At 39.7% G+C, this 20,669-nt stretch overlaps 1 protein-coding gene across 2 annotated transcripts in view; it reads right to left on the bottom strand.

Annotated features, from left to right (window-relative positions):
* The window catches only part of AMPH (amphiphysin), a 242,069-nt gene that overhangs the window by 52,592 nt on the left and 168,808 nt on the right, over positions 1 to 20,669 (bottom strand). For both annotated transcript variants that reach the window (XM_037517588.2, XM_054692313.1), the window contains exons 8-11: positions 6,022 to 6,097; positions 5,315 to 5,397; positions 3,009 to 3,147; positions 828 to 956 (exon numbers count right to left, since the gene is read on the bottom strand). In XM_037517588.2, coding sequence (XP_037373485.1) covers positions 828 to 956; positions 3,009 to 3,147; positions 5,315 to 5,397; positions 6,022 to 6,097 — 427 coding nt within the window. The remainder of the gene's footprint in view (positions 1 to 827; positions 957 to 3,008; positions 3,148 to 5,314; positions 5,398 to 6,021; positions 6,098 to 20,669) is intronic.

Raw genomic sequence — 20,669 nt, 5'->3', positions numbered from 1 at the left:
AAATATCCATCTGATAGATACTCTATTTAAACCTTTTTTGAAAAGAAAACTATGACATGAAAAATTTCTCAATAAAATTAAGTAGAGAAGGTAGGAGTAGATCTCTGTGATGCAAAATTGATATACAACACTGTAGGGTAAATGAATTAATCAGGTTCTTTACTACACTAGCCTCTGTGGCAATCACCTGCAGCCTTGATCATTTTGATGCAGAAGGTGCTTAGGAGCGTGGGTACAGGTTAAGCGTGCCTGATTGTGGACACCTGGAGCATGGGTGTGTGTGCACATGTGAGAGTGCACACCTGAGCTTAGAGGCAGGGATAAAAGCAGCAGTAGCAGCAGCAGCAGATAAAAGAGGATAAGTAGTCTAACTACAGAAGAGGCAAGACCACGACATACTCAAAGAGAGAATACCAGAAATAGGCCAGAGAAACTGTAGAGATTTTCAGGGAGCCCCTGCCTGCCCACCCTGTGCCTGGATGCCCCACTACAAACACTTTAAAAAACACTATAAGAAAAAAAATGCAAAGTTCATTAGTGGCTATGTCGAGTGCTAAGATTTAAGTGATAATTAAAATCCTCCATTTGAACTCTTCAATGTTCCGTAAGTATGCACTACTCAATAATAAATGCAAACATTTTCAAATACTGGACATCTCCCACTTGAGAATGCTTTATATATAATAGCAACCAATTAATCCAAACCTGAGAGACAAATGCAATTATAGTGTTGGCTTTAAAATCTTTCACTTTCATTAGAACTTACCCCTGAGACTCCCTATGCCACAACACCTGGATGATGCGCCACCTCTGTACCAGTCACTCACCTGAGAAGGTGTCGTCACACTGATTTCTGGAACAAAGTTGTCCTCAAAGAAATTGATGATGTTCTCCTGCTTTAGTTCCTTTGTTGGGGTGACCTTAGGCAGAGGCGGAACAGGTGGCCCTTTCCTTGTCTGTGAAGCATTTAACACAAACAGTATTTAATTCAGTGAAACACAACGCATGAGATATGCAGAAGCGTCACATGAACAGAGCTAGGTGGACAGAATGATCACAACTGAAATTCAATCTCCATATGGAAATTTAGTAAATCTTCACTTAATGTTGTCAATAGGTGTAGGGTAAGTGATTATCAGGCTTTTCTGCCCTCCCACCACTGGCATTGATGATGGATCCCTGCGGTCCTACATGCATGCCTGATGAAGGGCACCTGGAGGAGGGTGTGGACATGCATAGGTGGGCACAGCTGGGCAGAGACAGGGCTTATAAGGGTAGTGTCACAAAGATGGAACCAGCAGAAAAGAGCAACAGAACAAGAGAGCAGAGCGAGAATGACAAGAAGAGAAAGAGTAAAGAATGAGAGAAGATAATGCCAGAGAGCCCAGAAAGAGTGAAGACTCACCAGGGGCCAGAAGGCCTGCCTGCCTCCTGGCCCCCCGGCCCCCTGCCAGGTGTACCTGGGTGCTGCACTACATGTAAAAGCTCAGTAAAAGCTTGAAAAGCCACCAAGGGCTCCAGGACTCTCCTTTACCCATCTGCTTGGATCATAGAGAGCCTACTCTATGCCTTGCTGGCACTACACTAGGTTTTGGACACTGGAAATTTAAGGGAAATGACTCATGACAAATTTTTCAGCATCAGCTTTTTCCTCATCTGTGTAGTAATGAGACAAAGTTGAAGAAAACATTCGAGAACCTGCCCTATGTTCTTGAGGTAAAGATCTCTTCCAGGGGCCTCCCCTGGTGGCGCAGCGGTTGAACGCTGGGCGGTGAAGTGGCCTGCAGCCTCTGCAGCACCAGTTCGATCCCTGGCTACAGGTGAGGGTCCCACATGGTGCGCACACGTCTCCTGCCACCTGCTGCTCCCCTCAGCAGTGTATTTTTTTTTTAAAGTTTTGTTTTTTTTTTAAAAGATTTATTTATTAATACAAGCACTGGGTACAGTCAGAAGCGAGGGAGGGTGAGAGAATTCACCAGAGCCAGAGCAGGGAGCAGATCAGGCAGAAGGACCGAAGTACACTCCTCAGCAGTGTATTTTGTCAGTCTGCCTGTTCTGTTCCCTGCTCTGGCTCTGGTGAATTCTCTCACCCTCCCCCGCTTCTGACTGTACCCAGTGCTTGTATAAATAAATAAATAAATAAATAAATAAATAAATCTTAAAAAAAAAAAGAATGTCTTCCAGGAATTCTCTGAGTGTTGAGGTGCAAGGGTCAAGTGAGAAAAACTGAAGAGTAGGAGACTTCATGCACCTTAACACAGGGCCTCCAGCCAGGTGCCTACCCTTTGAAGTCGTTAAGCTAAGGTGATACTTTCTCTGAAGTAAACTGAAAATGATTTCTCACTTCAGCAATAAATTCAAGTTTTAAAATTAAAATCAAGCAGCTTTATGCTGAAATCAGTTATCATACATTTCACTTTCCACTCAGGTATTTTGCTGATCTCTTGCAACTACCTTCTTTCTACTTTCCTTAGCTTCAATCCATATACATGGACACATACACTGGACTGGAGACTGCAAGTTTTCCTATAGGAATTTCACCAACTTTCAGCCCAATTTCACCTACTTCCTTTACCCTTTTTTTCAATTATTTGTTCCATACACTTTCGCTGAATTGTGCCTCATGCAATACACTATGTGTAATATTAAAGAATCTAAAATGACACAAACCTAACATATTTTCTTGGTCCTACTTGTGCAGTGTAATCTAACATGCTAGACACTGGAGGTTTCTTGAAGATTGTAGGATCTTCAAGAGGAGAACATGATCACCTGAGGGAGCTGAGATTGTGGTAAAGTCTGGACACACTCAAGCATAGAGTATGGGTATGAATACAAACATCCAAATAAGAAAAACAAGTTGATTCCTTAGCGACCAACACAATACCTGAAGACTCACATCAGAAAGTCTCCCATCTGGAAACTCCAGCAGCAGAGGATTACCCCAGATGGAGTCATCTCACCACAAGTTCTTCTGGTCCTCCCCAATGTATTCGATTTCTTCCTACCTGTGAGGGTGACCTAGGCCGCACTGGTGCGGGGGATGCAGGTGCCAGCGTATGGTTGGGACTAGCTGTCGGGCTTGGGATGGGCGACGCTTCCTCGGGTGGTGATGGTGTCTTTGCCATGCGGAGGGGACCTGAATCACTAGAGGAACAGACAGCAAGCAAGCATCCTTCTAAGGAACACCAGAGAATTCCTGAGCATCACAGGTACTTCTTGTGATCTATTCCCACTTCTGCTTAATTCTGATCACTATTAACAGTTTTGTGGTAATTGGTATCATATATTGCCCACTGGGTGCCAGGCCATATTCATCTATTATCTCCAATCAATGCAATACCCATGCATTATTTTTCTCATTAAACAGATAAGTGGGGTACAGAGATGTTAGTAACTCTGCATTAGGGCCTATTAATGCAAAACTGCTCTTTTTACTGTACCAAAGAGAATTACAAGAACTTTCAAATATAAGTCATAATCTGTAGAAAAACCTACACTGAAAATTATAAATTTGATATTAAGAGGTGTCGCTAGAGAGTGTTAAGATTCTGTAGGAGGGCTTTCTGATCAGGTCTAGAAATCAGCTCATTGTTTCTCTTTCTATATCTTATATAACAATGACTCAATTTAGACACCTTGAAATGTGTAAATTATGTGATAGACAAGATTCAGTATTTACTGAGAACCCATGTTCCTGGCTCCAGACCAGATGTTTGTGAACAGCTCAAGTGCAATGACTGAGAGGGGACTCAAGACACAGCCTGCTTGCTAAGAATTTCTAGTCTACAGATTAAGGGTCTGCACCCCAAAAGAAATGAACACATGCACAAAAGCATGGTCTACATATTCAAGAGTGGATAAAATGGGACCTTAAGAGAGAATGTGCCATCAAATCATGGCCTTTGTCAAGTAGCACAGTCTCAATCTATGCTCAACAGAGAATCCACTGGACTCACTCACTACCTCATTCTGAAGAGGATCACTGAGAAAAATGAAAGGAACATTGGTTAAGTCACCATGGCTCCACTTTCTTTCTATTTAATCTGATTCTGAAACACTGAATTTTCAGGTGTATTTATATCCCTTCCATCTCTCTATAAGGAAGCAAGTCTGAATGTTTTCATGCACTTACTTTCTAAAATACCCAAATGTCTTTTTGACATTCTTGTTATAATTCATTCTTTCTTCCTAGTCCCATATTGATATGACTGTATTGGAAACCATATCTCCACACCTTTCATGTTTTCCTTTAGGTCTCTTTTAGGACACAGAATATATATTAAATGCTCACATAGTCTGGCAGTCATAGCAGAGGCTACAGGAACACCCAATCCAAAAACCAACAAGTAAGAAAATTAGCTATCTCCAGAGGGATCCAAACACTAATGCATGCAGATGGTGCTGTATGTGTGTAAGTATGTTTTATAAATGTGTGCACATGAGTGTATGCACTGATTGATGTTAAAATCACAATCAGAGAATTGTCAGGCCTGCACCTTGCCATAGAAGTCAGTTAGTTCAATATCACCGTTTTTTTTTTTTCCTATTGATTTAAGAAAATGAGATCTTCAACCACAGAGGTTATTGTATTTAAACAATGAAAAGCAAGTTAATTATAGTCATAAAACTGAAAGCTGTGTCTTCAGACTTCTAGCCAAAGTATCAACAGCCTGTATTTCTTGAGTACATACACCTGAGAAGGATGGATTAAAAGAGATTGCGAAGTCACAGGAGAAAGCTGGTAGGAAGCTAATATACACTATTTTCCTGCAGATCACTGGGGCTTGACATATTTTATTGGTATGCTCAAAATAACAATGTGAAATTAAAGCAAAACTATGCAGTGTTTGCAAGGTCAAGTTAAGAGAAAAGAGAGTGGGAAGGTCTCACCTACTTTCTCTTTCCTTTCCCCAAGTAGCTCCTTAAAGATGTCAGCACCAATGATCAGGAGTATCTGGACTAACTGCTTTGGACCATGGGAATTCTTTTCTTTTCCAAAGAAAGTAACATGTATATGACTAGAAATTATAAATTTTAACTTTATATCATTGCTGTTAGCTCTCACGGGAAACACAGAGAGGATGACCATCAATTCTACAGTGAAATACCCCTGGTGTATATATCTGAAGACTAAAGGTAAATGTTTTAAGTACAGAAATGAGTCTGGTATTCGCCTCGGGGTGGAAAGGCTCCTTCCAGATTCTTACAGTATTAGCAAAATAATATAGGCTGGTATAGACTGCAGACATTTCAACAAGCATTGCATTAAAGCTACACAGACATTGGCTTGGTTCTGATGGGCGTGGCCTACCTGGGAGCTCCTTGAATGGTGAAGGCCTTGTCAGCATGCTGGTCACCCAGTTTTGTCATCACTTCAAACAGCTTGTGGCAAAGCTAAGGGAACAGAGGTCATTTATCTATTAGCTACAAGTCTTCTTGTGCCAATTCAGGCACAAAGAAAGGAGTTGTTTATTAGAAAAATAAAAATCTTTCAAGAGTATAGATGGTCTCAGGGTAATTAAATTCTATATATGGTCCAATTTGAAATTCACATCAAAAATGAAAGGTCATAAACACAAACTATAAAAAATGATTTTTATTAACCAGAGTTCAATGCAGAAAACAAAACTCATCATTGCTTACATGGACTCCCAGGATATAATAAAGTTATACAACCACCCTAGTGAAGCAAGAAAATGTTACTGGACAATGATACTGTTGAACACTTGAAGAATGATTTTTTTTTCTCAGCTTAAAGTATGAAACTCTAACTTTAAAATATGACCCCCTCAAAAGACGCTGAGATTGTGACAATGAGAAAAAGAGAAAAAAAAAAAAAGACAAACAAAACAGACACAAATTAAAATGTTTAGAAAATACAGAGAACTATGGGGTCACTATAAACAACTTTGTAAGAAAGTGAATTCTTTGCATAATGGCTATGCCATTTCATTTGCTTCCAAAATAAATGTTTATTTACTTTACGATCCATAAGTCAAAATAATAATTATTACTCACCACTGCAATTTCCTTATGAAATTTGGCCTCAAGGCTAGAGACATTTTTGAAAGTATTGACATAAAATCCAACTCGTCTACCAAGTTCAGATACAAAGAGGAAAGAGAGAGAAAATCAGTTAGCAAAACTGAGCTTGTAACGGCAATGAAATGTATTAAAAAGAGGTTTTCTTTACAATACTTTTGAATAACATTAAATTAAATATTTAACCTAAAACATGTCCAACTTTTCTTTATCTGTTAATGAACAAAAAAATATTTTTTGGCATATAGAGTACAACCTCCCCTAGAATATAGTTCCCTAAGACAGTGGAATATCTGGGGTGTTTTTCTTATACAGTAGATCTGAGGTAGGACTTCAGAATTTGTACTCCTAACAAGTTTTAGGGGAATGCTACTGGTTCAGAATTAACACTTTTGGAACCACTGCCCTAACGACTAGTTTTATTTATTTTTTTAAAAGATTTATTTATTTATACAAGAACAGGAGTACAGGTCAGAGGTGCGGGAGGGTGAGAGAATTCACCAGAGACAGAGCAGAGAGCAGAACAAGCAGACCGACCAAAGACACTGCTGAGGGGAGCAGCGGGCAAGACAGGAGAGGTCTGCCACACCATGCGGGTTTCTCCCTGGCTGGCCGGGAATCGAACCCGTGACACAGAGGCTGAGGACATTTTCACAGTGTGGCGCTCATCCCACTGTGCCACCAGGGCAGCCCAGGACTTGTTTTAGATATGTATTTTGTAAAGGTTTTTAGAGAAGATAATTGTTAAATTTTATAAAATATGAGTTGTCTTAATATTGTTGTCATATATTTGGATTCTGAAATTTCTTTGACAGAGGTTAAAAAACAACTCCACTATAACTCTGGTTAGAGTGTGCTATCTGTCACTGGGCAAATGAAAACGCAAGTTTTTCAATCAAAATATCTCAGACATGTTATGAGGCAAATTCATGGGAGGCGGGTGTAGGGAGGAGGTTCTGTGACATGAGCAAAGACTCCTCAGTCTTCATTTTTAGGTCCCTAGTTGTAAGCACACCAATCAGACTTGGGTTCAGGCTAGTACTCCCAGTATAAACTCTGTGTCTCAAAATTGGGACTCTTTGGACTCTACAATTTGATCCTTCTCAATCCATCTGAGTAGATAACTTCTTTGATTGAAGTCATGTTATTGTTTAAATGACATTATGAAAAATAACCCCAAAGTCCTGGTTGGCTAATTAGTTTCAAGATCTTGATCAAGAGCAAGTAAGGATGCAGATACCAGAATCATCAGGTAGGCCCTATGAAGGAATAAGCAGGAGTTTATGATGCAGTTGAGAAAAGTAATATAGCTACACACACAGGCACTCAGATAATTTAAACAGTGAGATAAAAAGATAGAAAAAGGGCACTTCTTGTGGTTGAGCTGTTCCTTGCGGTAAGGTTCCTAAGACTCCAATAAGCAAAAGTGGATGAAAGTTCCATCATCATTAAAGACAAGAAACTAGCCATCTAAGCACTTTACACATACAGTCATTTAGCTCTCAAAACCACCCTCAAGGGAGTGATCATCATTTTATATGCAGGAAAACTAAGGTACAGAAAGATTAATTGTTGAAGGTTAAGCAATTAATAAGTGGAGAACCAATGTTTGCATCTAAAGAAAGAAAACACAAAAGAGCAGCAGGGGTATTTACCAAGAAATTCTGCCTAAGCATAAATATTATTTCAGTGCTACCAAAATCTATGTTTTCCCATGAGTTTGGGGGTATCAAATTTTAACAAAACGAAGGCTAGAAGTCCAATATAGAAATTCAAAGATGAAATAATATTGCGTAGTAAATTTAATTCAGCATTAAGATTTATTTTAATTTGCTCTGTAATTTAAATTCCTACAATCTTTCCACTTAAGCTTAATTCTCTATACTTAGAGTGATCATGTGTCCATGATTTCACATATTTTTCTTTTTTAAAAGATTAATTTATTTATGCATACAAGAACTGGGGTACAGGCCAGAGGTGTGGGGGGTGAAAGAGGATTCGCCAGAGACAGAGTGGGGAACAGAAAAAAAGAAGACTGACGGAAAAACACTGCTAAGGGGAGCAGCAGGCAAGTCAGGAGAGGTCTGCTGTGCCATGTGGGTCTTCTCTCTGGCTGGGGATCAAACTGAGGCCCCAAAGGCTGCTGATAGCTTCATAGGTTGCGTTTTAACCCCTTGCGCCACCAGGGAGGCGCAGATTTCATGTATTTTTCTTTTAACTGATTTAAAATTAGATACATAATTTTACTGTGTGTGTATGTGTGTGTGTGTGTGTGTAAAATCTGGCCAAAATATATTTGGGAAATAGTAACTACTTGGGAGGGTTGGCCAGAAGCCTGGTGAGGCATACTGCTGCACTATGACAGAGGACCCTAAGCATGTTGATTATTTGCAGGTAATGGTTATTTGCAACCCCTGACCATGTTTGAGACAGGGGAAAGGGTTTGGACCTAAATTTGAAGAGGCTAAGAAAAGCAGCAGGTAGATGGGAGAGGAGAGTTTGAAGTTTCATTGACAATATTGTGCATCAGGAAGTAGCTCATTTTATCATTTGCAGAGTTTACCTGAGCCAATTTATTTATTTATTTATTTATTTTTTAAAGAGGCATGTATTATTTATTTATTTGTTTGTTTGTTTACACATGGGCGGCAGGAGAGGTCTGCGCGCCATGTGGGACCCTCCTCTGGTGGCCGGGGAGCAGCCGGGGATCAAACCGGCGCCGCAGAGGCTATGGGCAGCTTCGCAACCCAGCTCTCAACTGCTGCGCCACCGAGGAGGCCCACCTGAGCCAATTTAAATAGCAATCCATGACCTCTTCTCTAGACCCTAATAAACTCAATTCCTCAATTTCTCATACGTAAAGGTATGAGGAACTCCTCATACTCATACCTTTCCTAATTCAATTATGCAACAAAGGAGTCCATCCAACTCTGGATGCATACCTAGTGGTAGGCTAAGTTGGCTCCAGGAACTAACATTCAGTTAGAGGAATATGGGCAGGCCCATCGATTTATGAACATACGTTCTATTCATACTGGTAAGAGAAAAAGGTAGATTTCAAAACAGCATGTGTATATTAAAGTTACTGCAAAAAGCCACACAGGATTAAATATCAAAAATGGGGCCTCCCCGGTGGCACAGCGGTTGAACGCTGGGTTGCGAAGCTGCCCGCAGCCTCTGCAGCACTGGTTCGATCCCCGGCTTCTCCCTGGCCACCAGAGGAGGGTCCCCCATGGCACACAGACCTCTCCTGCCGCCCGCTGCTCCCCTCAGCAGTGTACTTCGGTCCTTCTGCCTGCTCTGCTTCCCGCTCTGGCTCTGGTGAATTCTCTCACCCTCCCGCACTTCTGACTGTACCCAGTGCATGTATAAACAAACAAATAAACAAAAAACAAACAAATAAATAAAAATACATGCCTCTTTAAAAAAAAATTTAAAATATCAAAAGAGTATATCATTTTATATATATATACATATAAAATTGTGTTGTATGTATGTATATATAATACTTAATGGTGAGAAACCCAAAGCTCTTCCATTAAGATCAAGAACAAGGAGGGCCTCCCTGGTGGCACAGGGGTTAAAGTCTCAGCACTATCGAGATATCACCAGCTACTGTCACATGAGTGTGATTCCCAGCCAAGGAGCTAACCCACATGGTGCAGCAGACCTCTTTTATTTTGCCTGCTGCTCCCCTCAGCAATATATTTCAGTAAATCCACCTGTTCCCCACTGTCGCTGGTGAATCTTCTCACCCCCTGAACCTCTGGCCCACACCCCAGTTTTCATATGCATAAATAAATAAAAATAAATCTTTAAAAAAAGATCAAAAACAAGGAAAGGGTGATCACTGTTACCCTTTCTATTTAGTATTAGAGATTTTATCTAGAGCAATCAAGTAACAATAAGATATAAAAGGAATCCAGATTGAAAAAAAAGTGAAACTGACAGTATTTACACGATATACTATAAACAGAAAACCCTAAAATCTTCACTGTAAAAAGATACAGAATAACACATAAAGAGATAGAAATGTATTCCATATTCATGCATGAAGAGAATCAAATATAGTCAAAACGATTATTCTACCAAAGCAACATACAGATTTAATGCAACCCCCATTAAAATCCCAACTATATTCTTCAAGAAAATAGATAAAAAATAAAATTTATATGGTCCCATAAACGGCCCTGAGGAATGAAAACAATCCTGAGAAAAAAGAGGGGAAAAGGTCTCATGTTATCGGATTTTAAGCTATACTGCAAATCAAGAGTAATTAAAACAATATGGTATTTGGATAAAAACAGGCACTTGGATTAATGGAACAGAATTGAAAGCCCAGAAACAAATTCATATATCAATACCTAATTTATAATAAAAAATCTCTGACCATACAGTAGAGAAAGGAGAGTCTCTTTAACAAATGGTACTAGGAATACTAGATGGCCAATGCAAAAGAATGATGTTGGAATATCCCCTAACTCCATAAACAAAAGTAGACGCAAAATGGATTAAAGACTTAGACTTAAGACCCACAACAATAAAAAAAAGAAGAAAACATCAGTGATACATTAAATGACATAAATGATAAAGATGATTTTGGAGACTAGACCCCTATAGCAATGGAAATAAAACAAAACTAATTGGGTCTACCTGAAATTAAAACGCTTATACATTGAGAATAAAAATACAAGTAGATTAATAAATAAAAATACATGCTGTTGAATGTAAGAAAATACTCACACATTATATAACCAAAACAGGTTTAAAATCCAAGATATACAAAAAAAAAAATTCAATCTGACAACAAAAACATATTAATAAATGGGAGCAGATCTGACAATTCTCCTAACAGAATAATGAGAAAGGCCAATAGATACATGGAAAAACTTTCAATATTTTTAATAAGGGAGACTGAAGTCAAAGCAACAATGAAATATTTCATATCAGTGAATACTGCATATGTAAAAAAGACTCACATGATCAGCACTGGAGAGGATGTGGAGAAAACAGAAACTAATACATTGTTGGTGGAAATGTAAACTGGTATGACCATTTTGGAAAGCATTCTGGACCTACCTTAAAAAACTAAAAATGGATGTACACCATATGACTCAGCAGTCCCATTTTAGAGTTTCTATCTGAAGAACAGGAAAACATTAACTTAAAAAATTATATGTCCCAAAATGTTTACTGCAGCATTATTTATAATAGCGAAGATATGGAAATGGCCTAAGTGCCCAGAGAGAGGGCTGGATAAAGAAGGTGTGGTATGCAATGTGCTGTGGTGGAGGACTATGGGCACCTCTGTGGCAGATGTGGTGTTGTAATACAGATGTGGTGTCCGAATATACCTGAGGGTGAGATCCTATATCCCTAAATCATTTACAATGTTGTAAAACAAAATGTTACCTCAATTAAAAATAAAAAGATATGGCATAGCCACACAATGGAATACTATTCAACTACAAGGAAAAAACAAAATGTTATCATTTGTAGCAAAATAGAGGCGCTCAAGGGAATTAGTGCAGTAAAGCAAGTAAGAAAGATAAAGACAAATATTGAATGCTTTCATATATATGAGCAAAACCAGGAATCACAATGGCTGAAAGGACAAACTAAAATAAGTATAAATGAACAGACACTCATAAATGAAATGAGATTTCTGAGGCTAAAAGGAAAGGGAGAGAGTAAGGGCCAATGGGATATAAGGAATGGGGTATAAGGTGGCAGGAAAAAATATCTTGGGCAGTTGGCAGTTAATACAAGATGAATATAAAATACGCCTGTCACTCAAAATTCAAATATTCTGAAATAAAAAGGAGATAAGGCAGAAACAACTAAAAAGAAGTGAGAGGAGGGGGAAAATGGGCTTTGTGCCAGCTGCAAACATCTGTTTAAGAGGACAAACAGCCTGCTCCAAGAACAGGTCAAGTATAAACAGAGGTTGATGAAAACAGGAGGGAAGGGTATAATTGAGGCTGATTGGCGGCTATTGTTTTACTTGCATTGATTTTTCACTATGATAAACAGCACACCAATGAAGATCTATGAATTTAAACTATGTGTACAGCCTTCCCATTTCCTCAGAATTAGTGTCTTGAATATAAAGGTTGATGGAAAGACAAAAAAACAAAAACAAAACAGAAGTTTTCACATGCACAGCCAAATTGCTCCCACATAGAATGGGACTTTATATAATCCTCAACTTTAATAGGACTTCATCCAAAATCTTTGTATATTTGATAAGCAAAAGTTAGATTTCACTGACTTTTAAATTTATATTCCTTTAACTAAAATTGAGTTAATATTTTTTTCCCATTTATTTACTGCCCGTTCATATTTCTCTTTTTGTAAGTCACCTATTCAAATGTTTTGCTTGTTTTTAAGTTCTTGCATTTTCTTATTTATTTACAAGGGATTTTCTATAGAATACAAAATATGGATACATTTTACAAAAACAAGAACCCCCACGCTTCTACCTTAAAGTTTTGTTGTCTGATGCACAATATGTCTCAACTTGGTAATGTCCATGATTATTTAGAGAAATCACTAGCACAATGTCAGAAGGAAATACCTTATTTAGAATGACTAAACAAGCAGCTATAATTGTCTATTATTTTTGGTTTTTTGAATGTAGAAATTGAATCAACTAGGATGTATTAAATTTGGAAAAAGTGTTCATCATTTCTGATGCAACTTAACATGTAGCCATTTTCTCCAATTTATGAAATCAGAGAAACCTTCAAAATTGGGACTACCTTTGGCTAGTTCACTGCTATAGACCCAACACCTACTACAGTACCTGGGAGACAGCCAGCATGCAGGCAGTATTCCATGAATAAATGAAATGAACAAGCCAATGAACAAACTTGGCACCGACTCCATTGAAGAGCATATGCTGACAGTAACACTGGCTTGTAAAAAGCTGAAGTCACCAAAAGTAAAATTCACATCCACAGAGAGCCGAGTTCTGAAAATTCTGAGTTGTCTGCTTGAGAGGTCTTATTTCACAAGTTCTTCATAAACAAGGGACTCTAAGGCAATAACATCTCCCACAGAGGACTTCTATGAGGTATTCTTGGGCCCCTTGTGGTTAGCTGTCAAGATCAACTTCATTTCTTTATTAAGTCATTTCTTTTCTTTGTTCTTGGAAATAATGGAAAGGATTAACTGTTGAGCCTATAACAGCCAAAATTTGCATGCCAAACCACTCTCCCCTCTGCATTTGATATCGGAAGAAAAGCCTGCCTCCCCAAGGGGCTGGTCACTGTTTCTCTCCCAGCAGTGGAGGAAGCAATCTTTGCTACTCTCATTTACCAGGGGGATGGAATGGGATTAAAAAAAGTTTTCTTCTATTTCTCCCCCTGATTCCATGAGCTTGTTTCACATGTTCATCTGAGATTTATGCCGCCCATATTCAATGTCTTCACGACTCATCCACCTACCTCCAAGTCCCCACCTCCACCCCAACCTCACCTACCCACCCAATTCACTTGGCACCACAGCACCATTTCTCTCTCCTTCACCAAATTCTGACACAGCTAAGATCCTGAGTTACCCATATCAATGTGCAACTAAAGCCCTAACTCACTGATTGCTGTGACTTTAGCATCTTTGTTTATGTGCATCCTGCAACGACTTACCACTGCATAGGTGAATGTGGCATCATTCACAACTGATTTGAGAAAATCGAGTGGCACCGCCTCACCTGATTTTCTAGGCCACAAGATCATTCATTCACTTCCATTCTCCAAGTGACCACTGTTCCTTTTCTTCCAGGCTATTTTCCTCCTCAAGCACTGCATCTTGCTTCATCAAGCTTGGGTCCAGAGGCACAGCCCTCACCACTCTATTCAGCACTGGCAACACCCTCAGCTCATTGCCCCATTCGTGCCCATACATCCTCCGTCCTAAATCATCCCCCCATTGTCACTGCCACTGTCATCTTCTCAAAATGATGGTGATCATTTTCTATATTCTTTTATTTTTTACATATTCTTTTTTTAAGTAATTTGTTGTTGAAGCAACATGGCATTGTATTTTATCAGCTTCAGGCATACATCACTATAAATCAACATCTGCATATACTACATTAAGTTCAGCACTAAGACTTCTATTTTTAAAAGACTTCCTTTGCCTTATCATGTTCCTATGCCCGCTGCCACATATTTTTGCATGCCCATCATAGTTAAGACTCGCAAAATAATAGATGGTGACCACTGTCTCCACTTCCTTGCCTTCTGTAGAGCCCCATTCCTGTAAACAGGCCTTACCCCACCATCCACCAGACCCTCTCTGGAAGTTCACCAAAGGCAACGTATGCTTAGTCCTCACCTACTTGATCTCCCATTGTAAAATACAGTCCTAGCACTGCCTCACTTTTGAAATTCTCTCCATTCTTGCTTTTTGAGATACTAATCTTCTAAGTTTCTTCCTTATTTCCTTCTACATCTCGGGTGTTTTCTTCTCAGACTCTTCTGCAGGCTCCTTTCATGCTCATTCCTTAAATATTGGTCCTCTTGAAGGGTCTGTCATTGGCCCTCATCTTGCCGTCTCAATTTGACTGGGGCTATGGAGGGGGATGAAAAGGGCACCACACATCATTCAGGGATCTGCACATACCCAACTGTTTGACTTATGACCTGTTTGCTCTGAGTTAACTTCTGAGTCTAGGAGGCACCTAGGAAGAATGATGGACGCCTTTACTGCTGATCATTCCCAGGAGCCAGGGAACTGCTCCTAAAATCCAGATGCCTGCAGAGGGGGAGCTATGGGGAGAATGAGTGGCCACAAATTACCAGAGTTGTGAATGGCATGGGGTGAAAGCCTGCTCACTGATAACTAGCTGTCTTTGTTCAACTCACTATAAAACAGTGAGATGAGGTGTCAGAACGGTTTTTTTGGAGCATGAGGCCTGGCCGTTCTCCGAACTGCTGGCATAACTAATCAAAAAAAAAAAAAAAAAAAAAAAAAGCACAAGTTATAAAGATCCAATCCCTCTTTGCTCTTTATGGCTCTGACAAGTGGCAGGCAAAGAACCCAGATATTTCCCAGTAATAACCTATTTCTCTACCAACGTTATCAACTCTCTTGGCATCAACCACCCATAAGGTCCCAAATCCCAAACTCATTTTATGTCGCTGACCTAGTTATCTCAATAGAAATATCCCGTTACATTTCCTAAGGATTCTTGAAACTCAGCATACATAAAATGGAATGCAGTTGTTTCCTAAAACTACCTTTCCTCATAAGTTTCTATCTCTTCATGAGAGGCCACTCCCAACTGCCCAGCCTACACTAGTTACCCCGTTACATGTCTCTATTGTCTTATTTCTGCACTGGGCTTATTGCCTGATTTATTATTTATTTTTTGTAATTGCTTTCCCTAACCAATAATGTAACCTCCTAGAAAACAAAAGCCTTGAGAGGCAGGGCCCCAGGTGGCAGAATAGGGAACAGTTGCCCTTTTTTCCCTCGGCAATCATAACAAATCTACAACTAAATACAGACTGATCGACACAGAAGCAGACCTGAAGAAAGAATAATGTAACTTCCAAAACAAAGGATAAAAATGTAGCACCCACACTAATAGGAAAGACAAAGAAAAGTTCTCATCAAGAAAGAAACCCCATCTTGGGCACAACAGGTGCAAATGGTAAGAAATGTTAACGTATGGGAAGTTTTCTCTGGGGGAGTAGGAAGAGAACTGTGCCTAATACCCTGCACCCCAACCCTATGATCCAGTATAGCAGAGACAAGCTCCAGGAACCCCTGCATTGAGGGCCAGAGGGAAGTGAGCACAAGAAAGTTAAGGACAGTGCAGAGATTAAGAACCTGCCCTGAACAGTCTTGTGAGCACATTCTACTTTTCTGGGACCTAAAGCAATAACACTAGTCTGAATAGCACCTGACCTGTGGGTGAAGGAACCCCACTACTACCCTAGCAGCCCTGGCCTGGGAGACAATAAACCCTATGAAGTGACCCAGCCTTGGAGTCAATTTTGGCAAACTCCCACAACCTTGCTGAAAAGAGCACAGCTGGATGCTACCTTATAACCCACCATCCACATCACTAGACCCTGAGGAACAATTCCTGATGAGGGCTTCACCCACGCTCCAGGAAAAGCCAAGCCAGAGAGGGGCCGAGGGACAAACAGGAGGAGTCACACAAATAAGTCAGGACCCTGCTAGTCACCATTTGCCTGCTGGCAAGCAAGTTATATGTCTGCAGCTGTCCAGCCAGCACTCTGCTAAACACAGAGGGCTGGTGAACAGACACCACTAGCAGAAAGGTTCTCCTCACCACCCAATGCCTGCCAGATCCCGCTGTTACCTACCTCCCCACCGCCTTGGCTCATGCGTGCTACAGTTAAGGAGGCAGTGCCATCTAGGCTCCAAGCACCTCAGCACAGGCCACAGCTAGGCAGTGGCCTACAACCCACCTATGTACCCTCAAGGCCTGCTGTGCCTGCAAGGCCCTCATTGCCCACAAAGCTGGTAGTAAGGCCCCAGGGGAGGGCTCCAATCACACCAACAAGGCCAACTGCAATTGCAAGACCCACTTTACCACCTGAGGTAAACCCTCAAGTCCCCATCCATCAGCACCCACACAGTCACTATATTACAGCCACCACCTCCAGCAGCCCAGCTACCCCACCCATCTTCCACAATCCAGCTAGCTACCTGAGGGCCACACATCTTGACACTGTGGGCTGCTAGCAACTGCACACCTCTGATGGCCCAGCAAACACCAACACTATAGGCAACCTACTCATCCAAGTCCATGTCCCACAGCAACTTAAGCAGCCACCCACCAGGTCTGGGCCCACAATACTACTCACTGAGCACACCTTAGTCCAAGGCCAGGGTCAAGCCCAACTGAAGTATCACTGCCTGGCAATACTGACAGCCACACAAACAGGACTGTTCCCAAACAACAAGCAGGTGGGTGTGGTCCACAAAGTTGACACACCTGGAGTGGCCAACTTGGAGAAACAGGGAGATGTGCAAGAAATTGAAGAAGACATAAAGAAATGAAAAGATATTCCATGCCACTGGATTGAAAGAATCAATATTGTCAAAATGACCACTCTATCTAAAAAAATATATACAAATTCAGTGCTATCACTAATCGGACCCCAATTGCAATTTTCACAGAAATAGAGCCCCTAAAATCCTAAAATTTTAAGGAACCATAAAAGACTTCAAATAGCCAAAACAATTCTGAGAAAAAAAGAACAATAATGGAGGAGTGATGCTCTCTTACTTCAAACTATTCTACACTCATCAAAACAGTATGGCATTAGAATAAAAACAAGATACACAGATCAATGAAATTGAGAAAACCACAGATGTATGGGCACCTAATTTATGACAATGGAGCCAATATTATGGAGAAAGGGAAGTCTCTTCATTAGTTAGTATAGGGAAAACTGAACAGTCACATGTAAAAGTAGAACACTATTTTACACCATATACTAAAATTGAATCAAAAGCTTGAATATAGGACCTGAAATAAAAAAATACATAGAATAAAACATAGCTGAAAGAGTCTCTGACATCAGTTTTAGTGTTGTCTTTGTAGGTTTCTCTCCAACAGTAAAAGTAACGAAAGAAAATGTAAACAAATGGAAATGCATCACAGTGAAAGAAACCATTATTAAAACAAAAAGGCAGCCTATGGAACAGGAGAAGATGCTCGCAAAACAAAGGTTAAAATTCAAAATATATAAACACATAAAACTCAACAACAGAAGTATAATCCAATTACAAAATGGTCAGAGGCTCTAAATACACATTTCACCAAAGAAGATATACTGATGGCCAGAAGACATCGGAAACATGATTTTTATCATTTATTACTAAAGAAATGCAAATCAAACCCTCAATGAGATTTCACCTTATATCAATTATAGTGGCTATCACCAATAAGTTAAGAATCAATGTCAGTGAGAATGTGGAGAAAAAGGAACCCTTGTGCACTGCTGGTAGAAAAGTAAATTGGTTCAGCATTATAGAAACCGTGTGAAAGTTCCTCAAAAAATTGAAAATAGAACTACCATATGATCCAGTAAGCCCAGTTTTGGGAATTGACCCAAATATGAAAATATCAGCTTAAAAACATATATACACTCCTATGTCCCTTTCAGCACTAATCATAATTTAGAAACACCCAAGCACCTCATGAAGGAAAAGTAAATACAGTATTATGGAATACTATTCAGCCATAAAAAGGGAATCTTGACATTTGCAACAATATGGATGAACCTTAAGAGAATTATCTTAATAGCAACAAGTCATAAGGTGAAAGACTAATGTCACATAATTTCAATCATTTGTGGAATGCAAAGCAAACAAAAACAAATACAAATATTTAGATTCTGGGCCTCCCCAGTGGTGCAACGGGTTGAGCTCTTGGCTGCAAAGCTGCCCACAGCCTCTGAAGTGCCAGCTCAATCGCCAGCCTCTGGCAAGGGCCCACCTGGTGCAGAGACCTCTCCTGCCACGCCCGCTGCTCCCCTCAGCAGTGTAATTCGTCAGTCTGCCTGTTCTGTTCCCCTCCCTGGCTCTGGTGAATTCTCTCACCCTCCCGCGCTTCTGACTGTACCCAGTGCTTGTATAAATAAATAAATAAATCTTTAAAAAAAAAAAAAAACAAAAAAACCCCCAAATGTTCAGATTCTGAGGATGATGGTTACCAGAGGGTCAGCAGGAGGGAAGGAGTAGATAAAAAGGCTTGGTGACTAGACATTTAGTGGTAGATCTGGTGAGAAGATGTGATCTTGGAAACTATGCATATTGTAAACTAATGTCATTTTAATGAAAAAGAAAAAGAAAAACTTTCACTACAGGATCCCAGCTAAAAGAGTGGTTGGTAAATTGTGAGTGGTCAATCAATATTTACTGAATGAATGATAAACTAATCTGACCTTTGCTTCTCTTGCTTTATGACAACTGTACTCCTGGACAACTTGATTCTGATCCTCACTACACTAAACTAATTAAAGTTCAATTAATATATATGTATGATTCAATCTCCATGCCATTATATTCTACCTCAGTCTAGAAAATCCTTTTCACTAAATGGTAACTTAACTCACTTTTAAAGATTTAGCTCAAGTTAAAAAGAAATTTCTCCAAAGAGGAAATACAAATGGCCAACAGGCATATGAAAAACTGTTCAACATCACTTGCAATCGGGGAAATGCAAATCAAAACTACAATGAGATACCATCTCACACCAGTGAGAATAGCACATATTAAAAAAACTAGCAACAACAAATGTTGGCGAGGGTGTGGAGAAAAAGGAACTCTCGTGCATTGCCGGTGGGAGTGCAAACTGGTCCAACCACTATGGAAAGTTGTGTGGAGATTCCTTAACCTACTAAAGATAGAGCTTCCAAATGATCAGGCAATTCCACTCCTAGGTATTTACTCAAAGGACACAGAAATATTAATTCCAAAGAGCAACTGCACCCCTATGTTTATAGCAGCACTATTTACAATAGCTAAGCTTTGGAAACAACCCAAATGCCCAAAAACAGATGACAGGATCAAGAAGATGTGGTACATATACACAATGGAATATTACTCAGCATTCAAAAAAGATAAACACATGCAATTTGCAGCAACATGGATGGAGCTGGAAGGGATCATGCTCAGCGAAATAAGCCAGAAAGAAAAAGAAAAATACTGGATGGTCTCACTCATAGCAGGAATCTAGAAAACTTAAATAAGGGACCAGGAAAAAGAATAGCTATAAGAAAGAAAAAATCAAAATCAACAAACAACTATGAACCAGAGACACACTATGGGGGGCGGGGTAGGGAAAGGAGGGTTGGGGTCAAAATAAGGTGGTTGCAATTGTATGGGGAAGATAAAAACAAAATTGAAAAAAATAAAGATTTAGCTCAAGTATTTTCTTAAGAAACTTTTTTATTTATGATACCACTCTATTAAATTTAGTAAATTATAAGCTCCTTAGAGTAGATAAACATACCATAGTATTTCCTCTTTCAAATCTGAATCTACATCTCCCTTTACTTAGTTTTTAAAGAAATATTTTATTTATTTTTATTGCGGTATAATTGGTGTACAACATTGTTTATGTTTTAGAGGAACAGGCTCTCTCCCCTCCAGCGCTCACAGTCCTACACCACTGTCCACTGTGCTACTGCCCTACATTGTTCTCTCCCCACACCCTCCTCAGCACCGTTCATAGCCTGAGTTCTACATTCAGATTTTTATGGTTTGTTACTAGTTTGGCTTTATCTGACCCTTAGTTTCTCTATATTGCACATATAAGTTATACCATCTGAGAGTTGGGTTCTCCTTCTGACTTATTTCACTTAGCATAATCCCCTGCAGTCCCAACAATGTTGTGACAAGTGGCAAGATTTTACCTATTTTAATAGCTGAGTAGTATTTCATCATGCATATATACCTCATCTTCCTGATATCCTCATCAGATTTTGGGCATAGGTTATCTGTATAGCTTGGCTATTGTTAAAAGTGCTGTGATGAACATAGGAGTGCATATGTCCCTTCAAATTAGTGTTTTTCTACCTCTTCCTTTAGGTAGTACTTCATTTCTCTTCTTCCTTATACATAAGAAATTTGAG

The sequence above is a fragment of the Talpa occidentalis genome, unplaced genomic scaffold (genome assembly GCF_014898055.3).
Source record: "Talpa occidentalis isolate TD23 unplaced genomic scaffold, MPIMG_talOcc4v2.1, whole genome shotgun sequence".
NCBI classification, from domain to species: domain Eukaryota; kingdom Metazoa; phylum Chordata; class Mammalia; order Eulipotyphla; family Talpidae; genus Talpa; species Talpa occidentalis.
The sequence above is the reverse complement of the archived record's forward strand: the minus strand, read 5'-3'. Positions and strand labels throughout refer to the sequence as shown.